This window comes from Vulpes vulpes, chromosome 12 (genome assembly GCF_048418805.1).
Source record: "Vulpes vulpes isolate BD-2025 chromosome 12, VulVul3, whole genome shotgun sequence".
Lineage (NCBI taxonomy): Eukaryota > Metazoa > Chordata > Mammalia > Carnivora > Canidae > Vulpes > Vulpes vulpes.
Window position 1 is genome coordinate 95,485,733 of NC_132791.1, and position 22,815 is coordinate 95,508,547.

The following is a 22,815-nucleotide window of genomic DNA, read 5'->3' on the forward strand; positions in this document are numbered from 1 at the left end:
ACAGTGTAATTACGATGTAGAAATGTGGTCATTTGTTACAGGATCCAATTTCAATCTCCACCTGGTCCAGCCATTGGCCAAATAAAGCCGTGGCGGGCGGGGGTGGGGGGGGGGGGTGGGTGGGGAGGGGGCAAGGCAGGCAGGACACAAGACATTAGAAGAGTTAAAGGCAGGAAGGAAGGATGCCCCAGAAAAGGACATGAGGATGTGGAGGGGCTCCTGGCTAAAATCTCTAAAACACATTTGTTTTCTGAGAAGCACTTGAAACAGCTCTGCTCTGAAGGTTGGAGGGACCTTGAATCTTGGTTTTTCTATTAACCATTAGGATTTTTCCATCTTGAATATCTGTATGGATCTCCTTTACTTCACTATGCTAAGAATAGCTTCTTCAGACTAGTCTTCCCAAGAATTTGATCTGTTTAATATTGCCAGATATATTTCCGTATCAGATGTAATATCACATTATTTGGGGTTCATATTTAAATAGATTTTTTCTGGCAGTAGAAATCCTGAAACGAAGAAATTCAATGTACAGGTATTCCTTGATTCACTCTAGGTTAAAAAAATTAACGTTCTAAATATAATCAAAATCAACTCCCCTCTGTTTTCCTTTTGAGACGTTGCTCACACCTCCTTTTCCTAGCTTTCCTTCCCTCATTTTGGGGAGGCTGTTTCTGCCTTGAGAGGTGAGAGGAGGTCAAGTCTAATTTCAGGACCTGTGGTTGCTTTGTATTGTGTTGCACTTCTCATCCCCAGAGGTGGCTTCAGCCTTTGGGGTGGGCGGTTCCACCCAGCAGGTAACCAGGCTGCCTGGCCTTACAAAACCAAAGGAAAGTATACACAATCTTACTTAAAGAGACTTCTTTCCCCAAATGCCATTTTAAGAAATGCTGATCCAAGTATTGTCCAAATTCCAAATTCCATTCATATTTTCTGGTCTGAATTGCCATGCCCTATCCTTTAAGTTAAACAGGCTGGCTATCCCCTATGAAGCGAATTTAATGATGCTGGTCTTAGGTGGGCCACCCCAGCGCTGGGGACTAAGCTCTAACCATCATTCCTGCGTAACTCCTGTTTCTCAGAGGAGGCTAATGGAGATGCTTCACCTGCCCTATCCATCCTTTAAAAGAGCTACAGGGGAAGGGAATGTACAAACGGGTAAGTGGCTGAAAAGTGAAACTTCCCCCACAACCTTATTCCAAATGAAAATTACCAAACACACAGGCACAAAGAGGCAGGTCTCGGGGCCGGAGTTTGGACATGTTGTTTGCTCCATCACACGTCAACCCTCTGTGTTTATCCACTAAGTCAGGTATTCTCTAATTGACATTTGTGGAATAAATATTCGTGAAGGCACAACAGGGGGGAAACGAGAAGAAATGTGATTAACCAAAGTATTTCTAACTTTGAACTTACTACGAGAGGCTTCTTACTGGCCAAATCCGTGTGGTCTTGGCAGGTCTTGGCAGGTGACCTGACTGCACTCTCTAATCTCGCTCCTGCCAGTCGAGCCTTCCATGGCTTCCGCTCCTCCGACCTGGGCCTCCTGGCGCACCCTTCTTAATTCCTTCACTCACTCTTTCTCTCTTCCATCCCTTATGCCTTCTCGGGAGTTCATTTTTCCTTAGCCTTCCCCTTCTGCTGTTCCAGACACCTGTTCCAGGTCCCCTGGGCATCTCAGTCCTGTCTGGAGGAACTCCAACTGCCAACTGTATACTCTAATCCAGGCCCTTCCCTCATGAGCCCTTACGGCAGTATTCCCATGTAGCCTACCTAAAACTCAAGAAGACCAGAAGTAACCAAATAATCTCCACCAAAGCACTGCTCCCCTAACCTAACCCCTGCCTCAAGGTCAGCCCTCAACCTCTCAAGTCACACCACCCAGGACTCAGAAGTTATATTTGGTTCCTTCACCTCCATGCTCTCTCCCTCAAATGGGGCCACCTTGCCTGTGGGGATTTTAATCCCCATATATCCTTTCCACCAGTCAGCTTTTCCCACCAGGCCCCAGCCACTGTCTCAGCCCAGACTCTTATCTCCTTGAATTCAGGTAAGCTATACAGATGTGCTTCTACCTCCAGCTTTACCCGTGGCCAACCCAGTCTCAAAACAGATCATCACTTACATACCTGAAAACAGGTGAAGTAGCTCAATAGTTCCACATGTTCTCCCAGAAAAATCCACATGTGTATAAGGATATACGAGGCCTTTAAGATCTGGCCCATCCCCTCACCCTGCCATGCCTCCTGTACACTGGGCACCCTGAATGGTTTTCATCTCTCTCTCCTGTCTGTGTGCAGGCCGTTCTACTCTGCCTGGCATTTCTTGGCCAATTCCATAGCTAATTCTTATTTGTCAGCTGAACCACAATCTGTAAGCATTTCTTGATCATTTAGGGCAAAGTGAGGTGCTACTCTTTTTTGAAATCGTGATGGTGCCGTCTCTCATCGAAGGCACTTTTCACATTAAACTGCAAATATCTACGTGTACTGACCTCCTATCAGACTGAGCTCCCTGAGGACAAGAGTTCATTTAAAAAGTCACTTTTACATCTCCTGACCACAAGTATCGGACAGCACAGTGCCTCACCCATGGTAAGTGTTCACATCACATGTTCACTAGAATGAAGGAGTCACAACTTGAGATATATATTTTTAGCTACTCTAGCTAAGAGAAAAAGAACAATTCAGAATTATACTGGATAGAAACATTCAGAGCTCAAGGGCCCAGTGCAGCCTCAACTCTGTGGTGCTGCAGAGTTCTCTGGATCGGAAGCTGATGACCTCAGCCTGTCACCCTCTTCCTTCCTGCCCTCTTCCAATGCCACAAGTCTGTAGTTCTGTGTCTTAGAACTCATTTGATCTCGAATAATGGAAACCCAAGTGAAACCAGCTTAAACAACAGGGGAGTTATACTTGCTTTGGGTATCTGAGCAAGGATTGGACAGCTGAACTGGGGGAAGGGTGGGGTGCAGCTGGATCCCAGAACACAATGGAACCAGGGGCTCAACCACACCAGCTCTTCTCTCCATCACCAGCTGCTTCTCTCCCCCTCTCTGCTCACTACATTCTTCCACTGGGGAAAATGGCCAGAGATGGTTCCTAGGTATGTCACTCATGGCTTAAGCTTTCTCAGGTCTTCCATCCAACATTATGGAAAAAAGGCCTTACTGGCCCAGCTTCATGAGGTGCCCGACCCTAGAGGAATCATTTAGGCTGAGGGACAGAGTCCCCCTGGATCAGTGTGGAAGCTGTCCCATGAACATGGCACACGGGGGAAGAAGCTGCTTCTAGAAAAGGATGTCGGCAGCAATGTCAGGGATCCACTACCATGACTCTATTACAGGATGGCTTAGGTACATAGTGGTTTCAAAAGCCCACATTCAAGAAAGCTACGGTTTTCTGCTCTCCCTGTACAGACAGCTTTTTTCTTCCTTTCATATCGCCTGCCTTCAAAATTTTTCCTTGTTCCTCACCTGTGGCACACAAACATACACACAAGCATGTTATAATTTGACTCCTTGAATTTCTATTCAACCCTGTGATTTCCCCTCTTCCAATCAGGAAAGGATTTCCTAGGTAATCATGAATAATTTGCATACTTCCAACACCCCACACTTTTCTGATCCTGGGAGCTCAGAGCATTAAAATATATTTTTACATAGGATACAACCAATCTTCTTAAAGGCACTTTTTTCCCCTTTTATTTTCTTCCTTTTCTCTATTTGAACACTAGTCTCAAAAATGCTATTTTTATCCCAGCACTTACTCAGAATCCAACATGCTATAACCTAATTCCTTTTCCTGGGGAGCAATCCTCACCCCCACTCTGTTTCTTCTCAGTAAGGAACCGTCATAACTGATAGGCAAGGGTTCTGGCCACCCATCTGGAAAATGTTACCAAATGGGGTCTCTTTCCTGTCTACATAGAAAAGGATGTCAGTTATATCTAGAGAGAACATGATGTAAGTATGTTGTTGCTGGATTTTCTTTCCTTTTATCATTCATTCATTCATCATGTTTATTGACTAGTTGCTAGGTTTTAGATCTCAAATAGAGCAGAGAGTTAAAGACCCAGTGGCTGGCAGTAACTCAGAATGCAGGGGTGGAAACTGTATAAATACAATGCAATGTGGCAATTGCCAAAAAAGAACATGTTAGGCTTATTCCACCATCACTACAGAATTTTAAGAACTGCATCCATACCATGTGTGTTGCTGGACAGACGATTAGCTAGGAGAGATTACCATATTTAATAAATGCTGGGATAAGTAATTTTTCCAGTAAAATTCCATGTAAATGTCTAGACCACAGCTGTCATCTCTTGTACAAATATTTCGCCTTCTTAATTTTCACTGCTGGTTCCCTCTCCTCTCATCTTACTATTGTCACTTTCTCCTAGGAGTAAGTGGAGGCTAAGAAAAGTAGCTGGATCTGTCAAATACAGAACCTAAAACCTTTCATGGGGTATTATTTCTCCTCTCAGAAATATTAAGTAAGGCATCTTGCAAAAACAGTTACATTCAAAAAAGATGAGAAGGTGACTTGCATTTTGTTGATTTTTGTCCTCATTTCCAAACTATGCTTCCAAGGAAAAGACTCTGATCTGAACTCAGATGGAGTCAGGTCTGCGCTAGAATCCCCAAGTGTCTATTTGCAGGGGTCTACCTGGAGAGGACAGCCTCGGGGCAGGGGCTCTGCAAGGTAGGAAGGAAGACAGGGCTCAAAGCAGAGTCGCTTGAGTCCCTGGTGGCAGGTGTAACACCAGCAGGGGAAGGCGCAGCTCTGCCCAAACTTGAAATAGCTCAGGACACCATGAAGACCCCCCAAAGTCTCAGGTGTGTTGGCTGGGGCGGCTGTAGGGCTGACAAAATCCAGGAGGAAACCATGGACCCCATGAGTCACAAACATGTTCAGGAGAAGTTTGTAAGTAAATGTGGGACATCCTTGGGGATCTCCAGAAGTACTTGAGGGGAGCTCTGCAGGAGGCTGAGGTCTCCGTGAGCAGGTGGTGGTAACATGCTGGGGATATTCCAATATAAGTTCCTCGATTCATTTCCTAAGCATCCGGGTAGCCTAGCCCTCTCTCTGCCACAGGGGCCCCACTGAGAGGGGAGGCCCTTACTTGCACCACGTTGCCTTGAGGCATCTTTCTCTTCTTCATGTAAATCTTATGGAACATTCTCCCTTGCTCTGTTCTCACTAGACACCTGATTAAATCAAGTAATACTTTCTCCGGCTCCAAATTATACACTTGAATAAGTAGATTCTCCCCAGTGAGGCTATAGGCTATTAAAACAAAACAAATCAAAAAAATAAAAAATAAAAAAAAAAATAAAACAAAACAAATCAAGAAAAACAAAACAAAACAAAAAACAAAATGAAGTTCCTGTTGGTCTTCTGGATTTTCTAATTAAGCCTTCCCCTACCTCCCACCCCCATGAAGATCCAAATCCGATCCCACCTCTAAGGAGGGGAAATCAGGAGCCCTGGAGCAGCACCTAACAGTGGAGCACCCAAGCAAACTGCTGCCCCCAAGCTTGGCTCCTCTGTGGACTGCTTGTCTGCTCTGCCACCCGCTTCCGCTGCACTTGCTGACTGCATGGAGCCCTACCAAACGTCCTCAGTAAGAAAGACACCCTAGATCTTGGGTGCCATTTGGCCCATCTGTGTACGTCATTGGTCCCTTCCCCTGGAGTTGACCTCTCATCCCCAGAGGTCCCTGCCTGCCTTTGTACACTAACAGCCTAAATCCCAGTTATGACCAAGTTAAGGAAAAGTAACTAGCCCAAGAGACACTCTGGCTGCCACATGGCACCACCCCGGCTTGCGCACTCTGTGGTGCTGGAGCTCTGCTGAGTCTGTCTCTGCTGCTCAGAAATGTGGATTTTTCTTGAGTGATTCAAATGGGTCTCAAAGAGTTTCTTGTAAATCATAAGCCCATCTTCAGAGAGTCAACTCCAAGATCTATTATGAGAATAAGTGTTTGGTCATCCTACAGACGATTCTGAGGCTGTAAAGCGTCAAGCTGTATTTGGATTCATAATTCTCTTGGTTATTAAGACATCGTCATTAACTGTGAGGGTCGTGGTACGGTCAAGGCCAACCCTCTGTGGGGTATGAAAGACAAATTAACGGACACAGTGTGGAGGGTGTGGTTGGGAGAGGGAGGCAGGCTCCCACCGAAGCTCTTGACATCACAGATGGGTGGCAGCTACTTAAAAGAAGTGACCTTGTGACCTGGGGTAACAGAAACAAAGATCCAAAATGATTTGGAGCATGACTCATACTTGCCCAAAATAATGGGCTGGGGCTGCCCCTCGCCATTGCATTTCTGCCAGCAATACTGAGACTTACATTCCCCTGCTAGGTTGTCCTTGGAATGCACTTGAACTTGCTTTAATGTGATCGATACCATTGGGAGTGGGACAGGGAAGCATCAAGGGACGCGGGTTACTTCTGCCTTGCATCTTAGCAAGAGAGCATTCAACCTCCACACTACAGAAAGGTGCACAGGATGCCAAGTGAAGATTCTATCCAAAGAATTCCCTGAAAACTGCTAATTGAAAGTGAAAGTGGGAAGAGCGGCTTCAGGGTTAATTTTCACAAAGGGGTGCTGCAGCACAGGGGATCACTGAGATCCCGCTCACTGAGCCTCTCTCCTCGCCGGCCTCCAGCCGTCTCTCCCTCTCCGCTCGGGCCGAGATGCCGCTCCTGGGGCCCTGCAGGCCAGAGCTGAAGGTAATCCCAAAGAATCCTTCAGCAAACAGCGAGGTGCTGGGAACAAGGCGGAACAAGGTGTTCAGGGACTGAGCTAATTGTGTTTTAATTTGTCTAACGCTGGTGGCAAACAGGGCTGCTTATGTGGCCGCGAGAAAACGCGCCCCTCGTGGACTGCTTTAAAGAGAAGGCTTGGGGGAGGGCAGGCAAAGACAAATATCCAGGCTAAAAATAGTTTTCTTCGAATTGCTTTCTGGGCTGTCTGAACGGCAACAATAAAAGTTCTTATAACTCACGCCACCGGCACTGCAATAAAAGCGAGGGAAGAGAGGAAGCCGGGAGAGCTCTGAAGCGGCCTGGCCGCCTGAGCCACGGCCCTGCTCCCACGCGCTGCCCACTTCAAGGGGACACAACTTCTCACACGCTCTCTCAAGATTAGCTGCGGTTGGTTTTTCATTGCTGGCCAAGCTTTAAGTTCAGATAATTCACTTGTTTGGCTCTGTCACAAGAAAGCAGACCAGGGAGTGACTTGTAAACCAGAGATGTCATCCCACCTGCCATGGGCCACAGCATTTTCCCAGCACACAACCCGGGAACAGCCATAGTGACGACACAGCTCCGCTGACCAGCATCTGTGCCACTTCAGTAGTTTTATTTTTTACGATTAAATGTGTGCTTCTTTAGCTGCAGGAAGAACATGTATCATTTCAGGATGATAGTTTTCTATGAAGTCCCACTCTGCTTCCCGTGATTACCAGAACTTCCTAGTCATATGTCTTTGGCTGCCAAATCCAAGACTTCCAGCTGTGCTGAGGTTATTCTTTATTTTAATAAGCAAGATGGGTTGATTGTGAAAGTTACTGGTTTTTACTGTGATAGCTATTTAAAAAACAAAAAACAAAAAACAAAAAAACCAAATGCAACTCTGTGCTGTTTTAAAGTATTTCACATATACAGGCTCATCTAATTTTTGCAGCTGCCATTTAAAGACAATGTCAGCACCTTTGGTTGGCCGATGAGGTAACAGGCTCAGAAAGTCCCTTTATCAGACATCTAAGATGTGCACGGCCAAGACTTGGCTGATGGCCTCTGACTAGGAATTCTGAGCTCCTTCCACTGGACTACATTGCTTCTACTTCCTATGTCATAAAATACTTCTGGTCATTTAACAAAAGCTCCTCTAAGTAATGAAGAAGGGTCAATGAGCCACCCACCAAGCATCACGCAGGGAGGCAGCCTTCTTCCACTGATATAAACATTGCGGGAAGATGGAAGCAAGTGACTATGCCATAGTGCCCTACGGAGTTTCCATCACGTGGAATAGCTTAGAAAAGCTCAAATGCAAATAAGGAACACAAGATATGAATGAGCCAACATTAATGACCCAGTCAACTAACAGTACTGTTAGTTGGATCAAGGAGGGGTGAAGAGAGCTTGGGACTCACCTACAGCTCAGTATGCTTACTTCTAGCATCTTGGCCCTAGCTAGACCCTGACCATGGGTTTATGGATCCAGGAAAGCGTGTCCATGTCTGTATGAGCAGGATGCACAGAGTAAATGGCAGCCCCAGGAACAAGGTGGCTGTCTAGGAGAAGCACTGGTGTGAGCATATGGCCAGGCAGCACTGGCTGCAGACACCTGGAGCATCTTCCCCACCCCCTCTTCCTTGCAGTCCAGTCAAGTAAGTCTTTTAAATCCCCCAATTCTAACTCCAAAACCCTCTACCTTGGGCTCAACCCACATCTGTCCTATCTGAGCCCACTGCACAGTCCATTTCCACAGTTCACAAATAATTGGTGGCATCCTTACATGAAGTGCTAGAGGCTGAAGACAACAGTTAAGTTTCTTTCTGCTCCTCTTTGCTCTCTTCCCACCCCGGGCTAGGAACTATTTTAAGCAGTTGTGTCACAGGAGAAAATAAACACTGTACCCCATAATTCCTTTAGGCATACGGACAGAGAGACTCAAATGACCAGTGTGCTCATAAATGCGTTGGACAACAGAGATCTAGGTTTTTATGTTGACATACATAATTTATTTTCTTAAGGCTTCTCATTACTCAGTACATGTCTATAATACATATTGCAAAGGCATCAAATCATATCCGGTGACCACAGTTCTCCTCTCTAGGAGTCACCACTATGTTTTTTGTTATGTGCAATTTTGAACTATAAGAATGTTTCTGCACATTAAGTGGCCTATAGACTAAGTGGCAAAGATGCTCTGGGAGAAGGTTCTGAATGATGGACCAGAACAAAAAATCATCTTCTTTTAACCTGAACAGCTGTTATCTGTAATCCTCCGGGGTACAAATTTTTACCTGTAAAATACCTGGTTACCTGTAACCCAGAAAAAAGTTGCCCATTTGTCCAACATTATGAAATTAGGTCCGTATTCAGAAGTTTATATCTTCCTGAAACATCTTGGGATCTGCTCGTGTTCACAAATGACACTGAATTTTTAAAAAAACAATTTAAAAATACACAATTTGTTCGACTACTTGTTTATGTCAGAGAGTCTTTCACTTACTATTAGCATCTCTCAGTTCTTGATATTAGGCAAAGAGAGGGTCAGAGCTCAAGATATGCATTGATGAGCACAAGGTCAGGTGACCCTTCACTTGCCACCACCCAAGTCAGGAACTCTTACCGGGAGGAGAACGGGAGGGTGTCCGAGGGAGAAAGATCTCTGAGAGGAGTTTAGAATACGTGAGTGGGGCTCAGTTAAACAATTGTATGTGGCACCCTCCTGTACATCAGGAGTCAGCCAACTCTCGCCCATCACTTGTCGTAATTAGGGCTTTACTGGAACACAGCTATGTCTGCTTGATTTCATTTTATCTATGGCTGTTTTTGCAATAGCAGAGGCGGGTAGATGCTATGGAGACCCCATGGCCCAGAAAGTAAAAAATATTTACTATCTGGCCCTTAACAGAAACTATCTGGCCCTCTTGCCTTAGGTATTTCCTGAGAGTCTTTATTCAGTGAGCCATTCTTACTAAATAATGCATGCTTTTCCATAAGTCTGTTCCTTTCCTCAGGGCTGTAATAGCAAAGTCCAACTTGGTTACCAGTAACAAAGACCTAAAAAACAATGGCTTCAACAAGACATTTGTCTCTCACATGAAAGTCCAGGGCTGAACTGATGCTCCAGTTTCAGACACCCAGACTGTACTCGATACAACCTCCACATTGCCAAAGTCACATCATGGTCCAAAATTGATGCCAGAGTACCAGCCATCACATTCACATCCAAGTAGCAGGAAAGAAAAAGGATGGTCTCAACCCAACTTTCAGGAAACTTTTAGAAATACCTAAACATTTCTATTTATAAATCATGGGCTAGACTGGGCCACATAGGTACACCTAACTACAGTGGAGGCTCAGAACTGAAGACTTTCAGTTGGCTGGGAAGCTGCTTAGATAAAAAATCAAGGTTACATTATTTTTTAAGTGGGGGATTGGATATTGAGAGATAATTAGCAATCTCTGCCATAGGAACTTTACTCCAACTGCCGAGTCCCCTTATTAAGATAGTGCATACTCTGGGCAGGGTAATCGTTGGGCATAGCTCCAGAATAATTGGCCTTAAATATTTAGCATTTGTTTAAAAAATGGTAAGATCAGTGCCAATAAAAAAGTTTTTTTTTTTTTTTTTTTTGGTCGGTTAGTTGTTTTCAAATTTCCAATTGAAAGTACGGTCTCCTCTGGAAGGAACTAGACAAATTCTCCTTTCATCAGTTAGTCTGTGGTTATGTGTCCAGACCTGCATCAATACAGTGCTCCTATACAGTCCAGTGATTTTTTTAAAAAATGGAATATATTTGCCTGCCCATTCTGTCCATGGTCAAAAGACCCTGACACTATGTCACTCTCACAGCAATTTCTCCAATTAACATGCCTCTTCAGCATTTACCCTCACCACTGCAAATCACCTACTAAGTTAGAAAAAAACAATATTTATGGCTCCCCAAGCCATACTTACTCCCACATCTCTAACCTTTAAGATCTGATCATCTCCAACCAGAAAGGGCTATTCATCCTAACTTTTGACACTGATGATATGAGAGGTAGATGTTAGGCTAAGGCAACGTCAAGAAGCAAAAGCTTGAGAAGCTTGAGAAATTAGGAATGGATTCTGAATCCTTGATTCCCAAGGGTTTTCTATGTATTAAACAACAATGGAGAAAAAAATCATAAGTCATGTGCTTTTAGTATCTTAGTTAATACCAGGCAGTCTTAGTTCCATACTTTCTCTTCCCGTCAAAAGGAAGTAACTGGAATTTCACTATCAACATGCAAATTCCTAGAAATTTCTCTCACAGAAAAGTCCCGGGCTAAATGGGTATTCCATCACGTCAAAAACCCAGGCTGCTCCATATATTCTTTTTTCTATAAAGTTAGGGGATATCATCTGCAAACTCCAAAACATATTTAAAAGCTGTCAATAGCGCTGAAAGCAGGGAGAAGCCAATGAGAAGATGTGAAGGAAAGAAACACACACAGTGGCATTTGTCAGAAAATACCAGCAAAGATATATTTCTCAGAGCGGAGGGTTATTTATAATCTGAAGTTCAAAATCTTTATCACCAGTAAGTGTTGAAACTGAGGTAAACAAAGACAAATCTTTTGTTTGTAAGAAGAGAAGATTTGCGGTGGGAGGCAGAACTACACAAAGAATCAATGAGATGAGTGAGTTATTTCTTGGCACTGGAGAGGACGACAGCTGTAGGGTGGTGGAAACAAACCAGCTTGAAGGATCATCTGAGCCCCTCCCTGCCAGGTCAACCCCCAACCTCACACCTCAACTTTGTGCACATAGCTGGTGCAGAAAATCCAATGCCATTCAAATACAAGTAACAAAAAGGCAAATCACATGCATGCCACAGGTAGATCAATTTTAAAACTTGGAGAAAATAATAAGGAAGATGGCAGAAAAAATTAGCAAAGAAGTCATAGAAAAAAAATGTTGCCCAGGGACTGTAAGAAATTACTGGCCAAATATCTTGCAATAAATTTTAAAAACCAAATGAAGTAATTGCTCTATGAAGTAAAACTAGAGTGCAGAAATAATTCAGAGAATAGATGGCAAGAAAACAGGAGGAACTGAAATGCAAGCTCAGAAAAGGGGGAAAAACAAAGTAACAGAAGATGGAAATGGAATGTGAGCAAGGAAGAAGAAACTGCAGAAAATAGGAAGAGACGGAGAAGGTAGTGATGAGAAAAGCATTCAAAATCAAGTGAAAATAAAGAGTTTTAAAACAGTAGGGAGAAAGTAATAGGTAGAGAAATCAGATAAAGAAAAGCCTACTCATACAGAACTGGAATTCCTGAAGAATGTAACAGAACAATGGATCAAAACAAATCTATACTGATATAACTTAAGAAAACTTTTCTAAAACCAAAGCAGAGTCAAATCCCATCAGTGTAAGACCACCACACACCCACACCCCCCCCCCCCAAACACCCCCTCTCTCACACCCCAGGGAGAACAGGCCAACACCAAGATGGATCCCGATAAACTTACTAAACTTTATCCGAGGACCTAATACAGCTTTTGGCATGTGGCAAGTGCTGAATAAATATTCACTGAGAGACTGACAAAACAGCTTTTTTTCTTCAAACCCCTGTTTCTGCCACATCTCCTCTGTTCCTGGGATGTGATATGGTAACAAATCACTTCTAAAAACAATACTGAAGAACTCCAAGATCTTTAAAACATTCTGTTTCACATATTTGCTAAGACAGGAAAGATTAAAGATGCATTTTAGAAAGATTTATAGAAAAGACTGATATCAAAGCCTTTTCTCATAACTATATATTCACTATAAATTCTGGAGATATTTTGTCTCATCTGCATTGAATTTCAGCAAAATTTTATTATATGTTTTCATATGCCATTTGTCACATAGAGACAAAAAAACAGATAAAATTAGAAAGTGTTTTTACTTACTTTGGATGTTCAAATTTGTCTATCAGATCAACTTTTTCCACTAGGTCTCCTCCAACTGTTCGTACCAAGTCATAGAAATCATTTTCTGTATAATTCTCGGAGGGCAACCAGAATGAGATGTCATTTATCACAGCAGGGTATTTGCTAAGAGGCTAACAAAACAAGAGAAGAAAAGATAGATTGATTTGTTAGTTGGATAAGAATGTTTAAATTTTTCATGGAAAGTTACACTTGGCTAATTAGAAAATGCTGGTAAAACATTATTTGAGTCCTTGAACTTTCAGGAACAAAATGAACTTAAACAATAAGCCAATATTCAAAACTAGCAAATTCCATTATGAATTTACAGATTCTTATCGCATTCATGTGTAAATTACCATATATATTTATATAACCATTAATGTTCAATTTAGTATAAAGCAATTTGAATATATCATATGAGTTTTTTTCGATTGAAGACTAGAGGAGAAAAGTTCAAATTTAATTAACAAGCGATTCATTATAACTTCCTATGATTATTTTTAGGAAGTCATTTTAATAGAGAAGTAAAGGCTTGTCAAAATTGATATTTCAATTAGTAATGTCATTATTTGTTAGTATTTCTAATTATTAAAATAAAGTACTGGGATGATAAGTAGTCACTGAGAGAGTTATTTTTCAAATTATGACTTTAAGGATGGATAAACACAAATGTAGCCATTTCCCCGTTTATCCTATTTTTTCTCCAAATTATTCAAGCTCAATATTATATTGGGCAGACACTTAAAATTAGATACTTTTAAAAGTTACTGCCTTTGTTTACATGGCTTATACACATATAAGTACATATATAGTAAGTATTGGTTATAAGTTACTGCCACAATAAAAAATGTTTCATTATATAACTATGAAGTCCTAAGGGGATATGTGCTAAGGTATAAATATATCTGTTAGAAAAGCAAATTTATAAACCGGTTTATACCAAGCCTGATATTACTATAAACCCTTTGGTGAATCACTGATCAGAAAAAATATATAACTTTTTAAATGGTAAAACCTCTGAAGAACCAAACACACAAAAAATGATCATTCAACTTGAAATATCAATAAAGTTGTCAGACAAATGCATCGGTTCAGACACACATTTCAAATGAACATAATAAAGCTACCATCTAGGTGCTTTTGACAAAATATCACGGCTCCTGAAAAACATCCTTGGTTTTCTCTCCTTCAGTAAAGTCAAGATCCTGTGATAAATCCTCCATGGGTTAATGTAACAATACACGATAGGACTATGCTGGTTATACCAGTTGCTTTTTCCTTAGACAACATCCTTTTGCCGCTTGAGGAATGTGGAAATTTAGGGGGATTGGCTAAAAGGCTGGGATTGCCAAGAATTAGCATGTAATGTCCTCTTCAGTTGACCCAAGCTGAGGTACCAGTGGGTTCTTACATCAGACATGGGAGGCGCCCAACTGAGCATTTGCTGTCAGCAACCCATTGACAACACGTAATACATGATAGTAGTATAATAATGCCGTCAGCCAGAATACAGGCCCCCAAGACATGAAGAAATACATTTTAAAATAAATTACCATTTTAAAAACCAGGGAGAATAGCTCAGACTGTTTGTTGTACCGCAAACTAGTTCAAGCTAACAAATTATATAGAACAAGTTTAAAGTCATGGTTTATCTAAAGGAAGCAAGCATTCACTATACTAATTGGCAGGTGTCAGATGTGGGATACTTCCTAGTGACTTCTGCTTTCTCGAGGGGGGGAAATAAAAGTTTGTTTTAAAAATGAGCTAATTACAGATCTATGGCTACTGGAATGTAGGCTTTCTGAGGGTTAGCCAGAGGTGGTGTTAAAAACTATCCAGGGCTTCCCACTGATCTTGGGATAAAGTCCCCAGTTCTTGAAAAGCTCTAGCTCCTTCTGTTGTCCTCCAGGCTCACATGAGCTTGGCTTATTTGGTTTCTTGAACACACTAAGCTACTTCCTCCATATACTGTTTCCACCTTCCCTACCCTACTTCTGGTCCTCGGCTACCACGTTCACTTCTAAGCCTCACAGACTCCATCCAGCAGCCCCTGTTATGACAGCCTATACTTCTCTTTCAGAGCACCTTTCGTAATTGTAATGGTCTGTGTAATTACTTAATGTCTGTCCTCCCAGTATATTTCAATTTTTGAGGGTGGAGCGTGTATCTTTTTTTAAGCTCCTCTATTAGCCATGATATTGTAGGTATTCATCAAGAGCCCATTACAATGCTACCATGTGTGAGCAATGGCTATGTTACAGTGAATTACGTGAATCAGTTTAGCTGTTCTTTCCTCTCTAACCAGACCAGCTAACAGACAGGTCAGGTAAGTAAGTCATAGACACTTGCCTCCGTCCCTGGCTATGCTGTATGATAAAGACATAGTGACCATATGGAATGACAAAGGTGAGGCTGGAGAGGCAAAATGATTTGGTAGGGACTTGCTAATCCACATCACAGAACCAGACAATTTTAGGATTGGAAGAAATCTGTTAACCGAAAGAGGTAAACTGAGGCAAGCTTGAATGACCAGAAACTGGGTTTATTTAGGAATAGCAGAGGAATTGCAATTTGGAAAATGCATGCTGCAGGCAGGTCCAATGAGGGCTTGGGGCAGCTCTGTTAATGGGAAGGAGCGCAAAGAGAAGGGAGTCCGGCCAGTCTGGAGGATGGCGAAAGGTTCTTGGCAGATGTTCATTGGTCAGGAGACGAGTCTCAATTATCTGTAAATCAGGTATTTACAGGGACCCAGTCTCCCTGTTCTCGAGTTCCATTCTTCTGAGGGAGCATGTTTCCTATCTTCGGTTCCATTTTAGACTGAAATCCTCTTACAGACTTTAAATAGCATAGTATTATTTTTGTTTCCTCATTTCTTTTCTTGATCTAGATGAGCAAGGTCTACTTTATTGGTTTTATCAAATAACCATGAATTGATTTCTCTTTTCTTTTGAGATTGTCTATGGAATTCTTGTAGTGGTTTTTTTTTGTTGTTTGTTTTATTTTGTTTTGTTTTTTTAAGACCTGAGAAGGTGATCAAAAACTACAGTTACAGTGGAGACTTTAAAAATCACAAGTCAATATTATGAACTATTTAATAACACTGAATTTGAAAACTTGGATTAAATGATAATTTTCACTCAAGACAGAAAATTTAAACCAATGGACAATGTCAATTGAATTATCAGTCAAATCTCACAACAAGTGTTAGACTCAGATGGTTCATAGTATAACTTCATCAAATATTTCAGGTGAAGCAGTCTCTTTAACACACAAACTATTTCATGAAACAGAAAAGGAGGGAAAAATCAGCTAATTTTGTGAGTTTATAAACTTGAAGCCAAAGCTGGATAATCAAGAATAATGTTAAAAAGCTGTAGACAAATTTCACCTTACAACCTACAAATAAAACCTAAATGTAACTTCAACAAATACAAGTCGACAGCCTACTAACATGAGAACACAAAATGACCAAGTAGGGTTTATTCCAGAATAACAGGAATGTTTTGAAACAAACAAACAAAAAAACTACTGCTCAACACATCAAGAAAAAAAATCATGATTATTTTTCAATTTTTTGATTATTTATTTCCCCCCCTTGAGAAAGCAGAACTTCTGTAAGAGAGGAAGTATTTGATAAATGTAATACTTATTCATTATAAGAAAAAAGAGTTTTTTGGCAAACTATAAATGGAAGGCAGTGTCCTTCCTTCCAAGACATTTACTGAAAACCTAGAGCAAACATATTCAATGTTAACGTTTTTTAGAAGTATTCCAAATCAAGAGTAACATAAGGATACCCACTCTCACCCTTGTTCTGTCATATTATAAATCCTAACCCAAGGCAGTAAACAACAAAAGCTATTAGAATGGAATCAGGCAAAATTTGTGATCCCCATTTGAATCTTCCTTATAACTATATGACTTTTGTTGCAGAGCACCAGCAGATACTTAGAAGGACAGAAAGAAAAATATTTTTCCCTCTCCTGCATTATCCTTACACTTACAGCATTGTGGCTACTTCTAATGGGGTTGGAATAATATCCTTGTTTTATCATCCTGGGAACCTATAAATGTTTTTCACAGTTTGCCCTTTTAAAAACCTCTTATCTCTGCCAATTACTGACAGTTCTAACCCCAGAATTGTTTTATTTCCTATTTTGGGTTGGGGAACAGATCATGGAGTTATGCACCACCCTAACTCCAAGTCCTCCAACTGTACCGAGTGCCCCCTGTAGGTTCATATCCCTGTCACTATGTCCTCTAGGACCAGGACCAACATCTGGTTTACCTGTGTAGCCCAGCAGCACTACAGTGTTCGGCTAATAAATGCCAGTTAAACTCATGCTGAATTGACTGCACTATGGGGTCTGTGGCCCAAATTCTCAAGGATAGTTTGAATTTTTAAAATAGTAATTATGATTCCAAAAAAGACAATTCTCCATGGAATCTGGGTCACATGAATTTGGTTTCTGAAGTTGTTTTCTCCCCTTTTTCTTTCAAGTAGTTCTGCTTAATAAGTTTTACACCCATGTCCCTTTACTCTCTCCACTGCCCCTACTTCCCTTTAAAAGGCCCACTCATATCTTTAGACCCGAGTCTCCAGACTTGCGGCTGAGAACATTGGCAGTTGAAGTGCCAGAGTCCAAGTATTTAACAAGAGGCAGATAGAAGTGGGGTGCATTTCTCCCCTGCTCCAATTAATTTCAGCTTTATCTTCATTATCTTTTTGCTGTTTAATTGGTTTTGTTGTGTTCTTTCTCTAGTTTATTTAGGTGAAAAACTAACTCTTGTATTTTGGGGCTTTCTTAGTTTTCCGTAAAAGCATATAAGGCTATAATGTTCCTCTCAGTATCTTTTTAGATATATCCCACAAACTATGTCCTTCTCTAAATTTTCTCCTTTCTTGCATTCTATTGGCAATTTTTAAAAATATTCTAGTATTTTTCCTTCAGTTAAAAAGCTGTAAATTGTATGTTTGTTTGTTTATTTATTTATTTATTTATTTATTTATGATTTATTTATTTATTTGAAAGAGAGAGAGAGAAGAGAGAGAGGGAGAGAGAGGGAGAGGCAGACTGCTCGCTGAGCAGGGAGCCTGACACGGGGCCCAATCCCAGGATCCAGGATCATTATCTGAGCTGAAGGCAGGATACTTAACTGACTGAGCCACCCAGGTTCCCCTGCATGTCTATTCTTTAATATATACACACACAAATATCCTTTAATAAACTGTTCTAAAGCCTAAATTTATTTAGGATCATCTATTCTGTCTTAAATAAGACAGAAATGTCACTTTTTTTTTTCTCTCAACTATTGGATTTTCATCTTTTAAAAAGCACACACAAGGGGTGCAGCAATGTTGGTTCATAAAGGTCTTTCCTTGGCATTCTGAAATTATTTTTCTAGACCTATTACGCTGATGACAAGTCTGCTGTCAGCACCATTTCTTCTTCCATTTCTTCGTTCATTCTGCTCAGCACTCAGGGTGTGCTTGTAATCAGAGGGCTCATGTGTTGTTCCACTTTGGAAAAATTCCAGCCACTCCTTCTCTGCCTTTCTTTTCATTCTCTTCTGGAACTGCAGTAATACATATTATGGAGCTTCTTAATCTACCTTCTCTTAACTGATCAATTTGGTTTTTAATCTTTATGTATTCATGCTGGATTCTTGGTGAGTTCTTCAGTAAATTCTTAATTTCTTAATTCTCTTCTCAACTGAGTCTAGTCTCATCTGCTTTTTCTTCTTATTTCAATGAATCTGTTATTCATTTGTGATATTTGTTTCTTTTTTATATCTACTTACACTATTTCTTTTTTTTAATTTATTTTTTATTGGTGTTCAATTTGCCAACATATAGAATAATACCCAGTGCTCACTTACACTCTATTTCTGCCTGTATTTGCCACTTATTCAGAATTTCCCTTTCTTCTACTCCTTTTGTATTTTTTAATGGGTATTATCCTTTGTTGATCTCTTTAAGGATGTTAGGCATTATTTTTTTTAAAGAATGCTTTCTGATTTTACCTTACTCCCCACTGAACCCAGATTCCAGTTGCTATTTTGGCTGACACTCTGAGGTTAGAGTTTTTTATATGGTTTGGAATTTGTGTGTGCAAACCTATCTCGTATGAGAGACAACCACTAATATCCTCTCTCTCTTTTTTTTTAAAGATTTTATTTATTCATTCATGAGACACACACACACACACACACACACACACACACACACACACAGAGGCAGAGACACAAGGTAGAGGGAGAAGCAGGCTTCCATACAGGGAGCCTGACATGGGACTTGATCCCGGGTCTCCAGGATCACACCCTGGGCCGAAGGCAGCGCTAAACTGCTGAGCCACCCAGGCTGCCCTAATGTCCTCTCTCTAATCACCCCTCCTTGGTTAGAGATTTTTGTAGTTCCTATACTTGTATTCCTAGCCCAGAATCAAATTGGTAGTGCTTTCTGGGTTCCCACCTATGGTGAGATTGCTGATGATGCTATAGGGGTGACTTATCCCAGTTCCTGATAAAGAGGCCATGTCTCAAAATAGACACCATGGATCAATGGAACAGAACAGAAAGACGAGAAATAATCCCATGTTTATATGGTCAATATGCCTCCTTTGGCAAAGGAGGCAAGAATATACAATGGAAAAAAGACGGTCTCTTCAACAAATGGTGATGGAAAACTGGACAGCTACGTGCAAAAGAATGAAACTATACCAGTCTTACATCATACACAAAAATCAACTCAAAATGGACTAACGATCTACACTTGAGACGTGAAACCATAAAAAAATCAGAAGAGAGCACAGGCAGTAGTTTCTCTGACATTGGTTGTAGCAACGTTTTTCTAAATATATCTCCTAAGGCAAGGGAAACAAAATAAAAAATAAACCATTGGGACTATATCAAAATAAAAAGCTTCTGCTTTTTAGGAAACAATCAACAAAATCAACAAAAGTAAAAGATAACTTACCACATGAAAGAAGATATTTGCAAATGTGGTATCTGACAAAGGGTTAGTATCTAAAATATATAAAGAACTTCTATAACTCAACATCCTAAAGCCAAATAATCCAATTTAAAAATGGGCAGAAGACTGATGGCTAACAGAAACATGAAAAGATGCTCAATATCACTAAATCATCTGGGAAGTACAAATCAAAAGCACAATGAGATATCATCTCACAACTGTCAGAACGACTAAAGTAAAAAGTTCAAGAAACAACAGGTGTTGGTGAGGATGTGGAGAAAAAGGAACCCTTATACACTGTTGATGGGAATGCAAACTGGTATAGGCACTGTGGAAAACACTACAGAAGTTCCTCAAAAAATTAAAAATAGAATTACCATATGATGCAGTAACTGCACTACTGGATCATATGGTGATGGTGCTGCACTAAATGGAAACACTAATTCAAAAAGATATATGCACCCCTATGTTTACTGTGGCATTATTTACAATAGCTAAGAAATGGACAAAGAAGAAGTGGTGTATCTATACAATGGAATGTTGCTTAGCCAGAAAAAGACTGAAATTTTGTCATTTGCAATAGCATGGATAGATCTAGAGGGTATAACGCTAAGTGAAATAAGTCAAAGAAAGACTAATATCATATGATTTCACTCGTGAGTGGAATTTAAAAAATAGACACAAACAGAAAGAAGATACAGAAACCTAGACTCAACTATAGAGAACAAACTGATGGAGAGGTGGGTGCTGGGATGATAGGGAATAGGTGGAGGGGATTAAGAGTACACTTAATGTTGATGAGCACTGAGTAATATACAGAAGTGGTGAATCCCTATACTGTGCACCTGAAACTAATGTAACACCGTATGTCAACTATACTGGAATTAAAATTAAAGAGGCCATGTCTCTGTCCTGTTCTCTCCCTAGGATCAAAGCTTCACTTAAGCTACAGGTCATGGTGGCAGCAATTTGCAGCAGTATTATTGCCTCCTTTCTAGAGTAGGAGAGCACAACCACCTGACCCTGCACATCATGTGAGCTCTTTTAGTCCTGATGCTCCACCAGAGCCAGACCATTGGTTTCCCTTCCCTGCTTACGAACCTGGCGTGCGCAGTGTCTTCATTCTCACTCTCCACTTTGTGTTTGTCTCTTGTCCACAGATACAGCTCTTTTTGTAGGGGGAAACGGCAAAGGCATGGTCCTGTCTTTTTCATGTTCTCTTTTTAGATTTTCATCTATCGCTGCTGCTTGTGTGAAGCAGGTAAAGAACAGCCTACAAAGCAACACCAGCTTGACTCTGTATTTCCTTACACAATGGTTCTTAACTTGGTATGGGAGAGGACACAGACCTCTCGGAGAATATGAAGATTCAGATCTTTGTTCCCAAAGCATATTTTCCCAAACACAGATTTCTGCCTAGGCTTCTAGGGTTCGCAAACCCAGTAAAAGTCATTCAAGGAGTCAGATATGGATCCCATCTCCGACCTGTACTTAAAATTGTGCTGTGAATTCAAATACAGATGACTGAAATGAGTATTTGAATGGAACTGATGAAATACCAAAATTGTTCTTTACTACCATATGAGAGACACATAAGTATGTATAGTTTGCATTCACATACACTGTAGGGAATGTACACTTGATGATAATAAAGCCAAACACGAAGTCATCATTGTCTTGTAGTAGCTACTAGGAATGTAGTCATATTTGTATAAATAAAAAAAAGTCTGCTTCTTACAGGCTGGACTAAGAAACTCCTTACTGCAACTCAGAACAACTCTGAAGGGCCACCGTGATTTCAGAGCTGCCTGTGGGTATGCTGAGGCCTTTGTTGCATCAGACTTCTCCCGCTGACCAGTCCCACTTCTGTACCTTCCCTTCCACGGGGGTTGATCCTGACAGAACTTGCTAATAAGCCTCCGGCTTGCTAACCTCTGTCTTAGAGTGTGCTTGCTAAGGGAACCTGACTTGTGACTCCTAGACATCAACAAAACCAGTTGATGGAAGAATTTGGAGTGTGTAGGGGGCCAGCAAGCATCAAGGGACCTACACTCACTCAGAGAGAGGCAGATCTGGATTGGAGTTCGGGTGCCTTCTACCAGCTGTGTGCTAGAGAGAAGGACTCCACAGTGCTGCCCTGCCAAAGGCGCACGTGAGGCCCCGCAGGTGAAGACCTGAACCGCAGTCCCACGTGCATCTAGGGTGCCTTGTGATCCTCTTGGAGAGGACTGCTAGGAGGTTATCTCCTACTCACCCCTACCTCTCCCCTGGGAGGCTGTTATGAGGCAGCGTCTCATCACCACCTGGGTTCTGAAGAGGTGGAGGCAGCTTCCTGCCTTGCTCTCCTCACAAAAGAGTCACAGGATATAAAACTTCTTAGCTGCAGTCTAGAATGGGCTCCTCAGAATGGGGTACTTCACAACTTATGTTATAATCATCCACTCTGCTACAGACTGACTTATCTTGGAGGCTTAAACCCCAATATCTCAGAATGTGACCTTTCCTGGAGAAAGAGTCTTTACAGAGATAATCAAGTTAAAATGATGTCATTAGGGAGGCCCTAATCCAGTATGACTGGTGTCCTTATGTAAAGGGTAATTTGGACACAGGGAGGGAGGGACGCACACACAGGGAGATCACCATGTGAGGAGATTCCAGGGATAGGGGTGATGCTCCTATGAGACAAGGAACGCTGGGGATTGCCAGCAAACCACAGCAGCTAGGGGGAGGCTGCAACAGATTCTTCCTCACAGTCCTCAGAAGGAACCAATCCTGCCGGCACCTTAATCTTACATCACAGTCTCTCCGTCTATAAACTTCGTTACAGTTTCCCCTCAGCAAACTGTAATGAAGATGACATGACATTCATGAAGCACAGACTTAGTTGTTTTCAAGCCACACCAATGACTTGGATAGTTGAACATATGTCATATTTGACAGTTGTCCATGACATCTGGTTATAAATCATACTCTTGCCCAATGCCTGGAGTAGGGGCAGGGACTAAAAGGTGAGATTTAGGTTTCATAATACTCCTATCCTACCTGGCCCCTTGCTCCAGGCTCACCTCTATATTTAAAATACCAGTGTCTATGGACGCCTGGGTGGCTCAGTGGTTTAGCACCTGCCTTTGGTCCAGGGCGTGATCCTG

The 22,815-nt window shown here is 41.4% G+C and overlaps 1 protein-coding gene across 22 annotated transcripts in view; it reads right to left on the reverse strand.

The window, feature by feature from the left end:
- FARS2 (phenylalanyl-tRNA synthetase 2, mitochondrial) overlaps positions 1–22,815 on the reverse strand; it is a 584,196-nt gene that overhangs the window by 206,762 nt on the left and 354,619 nt on the right. For all 22 annotated transcript variants that reach the window (XM_072729194.1, XM_072729196.1, XM_072729189.1 and 19 more), the window contains one exon: positions 12,673–12,824. In XM_072729194.1, the coding sequence (XP_072585295.1) occupies positions 12,673–12,824 (152 nt within the window). The remainder of the gene's footprint in view (positions 1–12,672; positions 12,825–22,815) is intronic.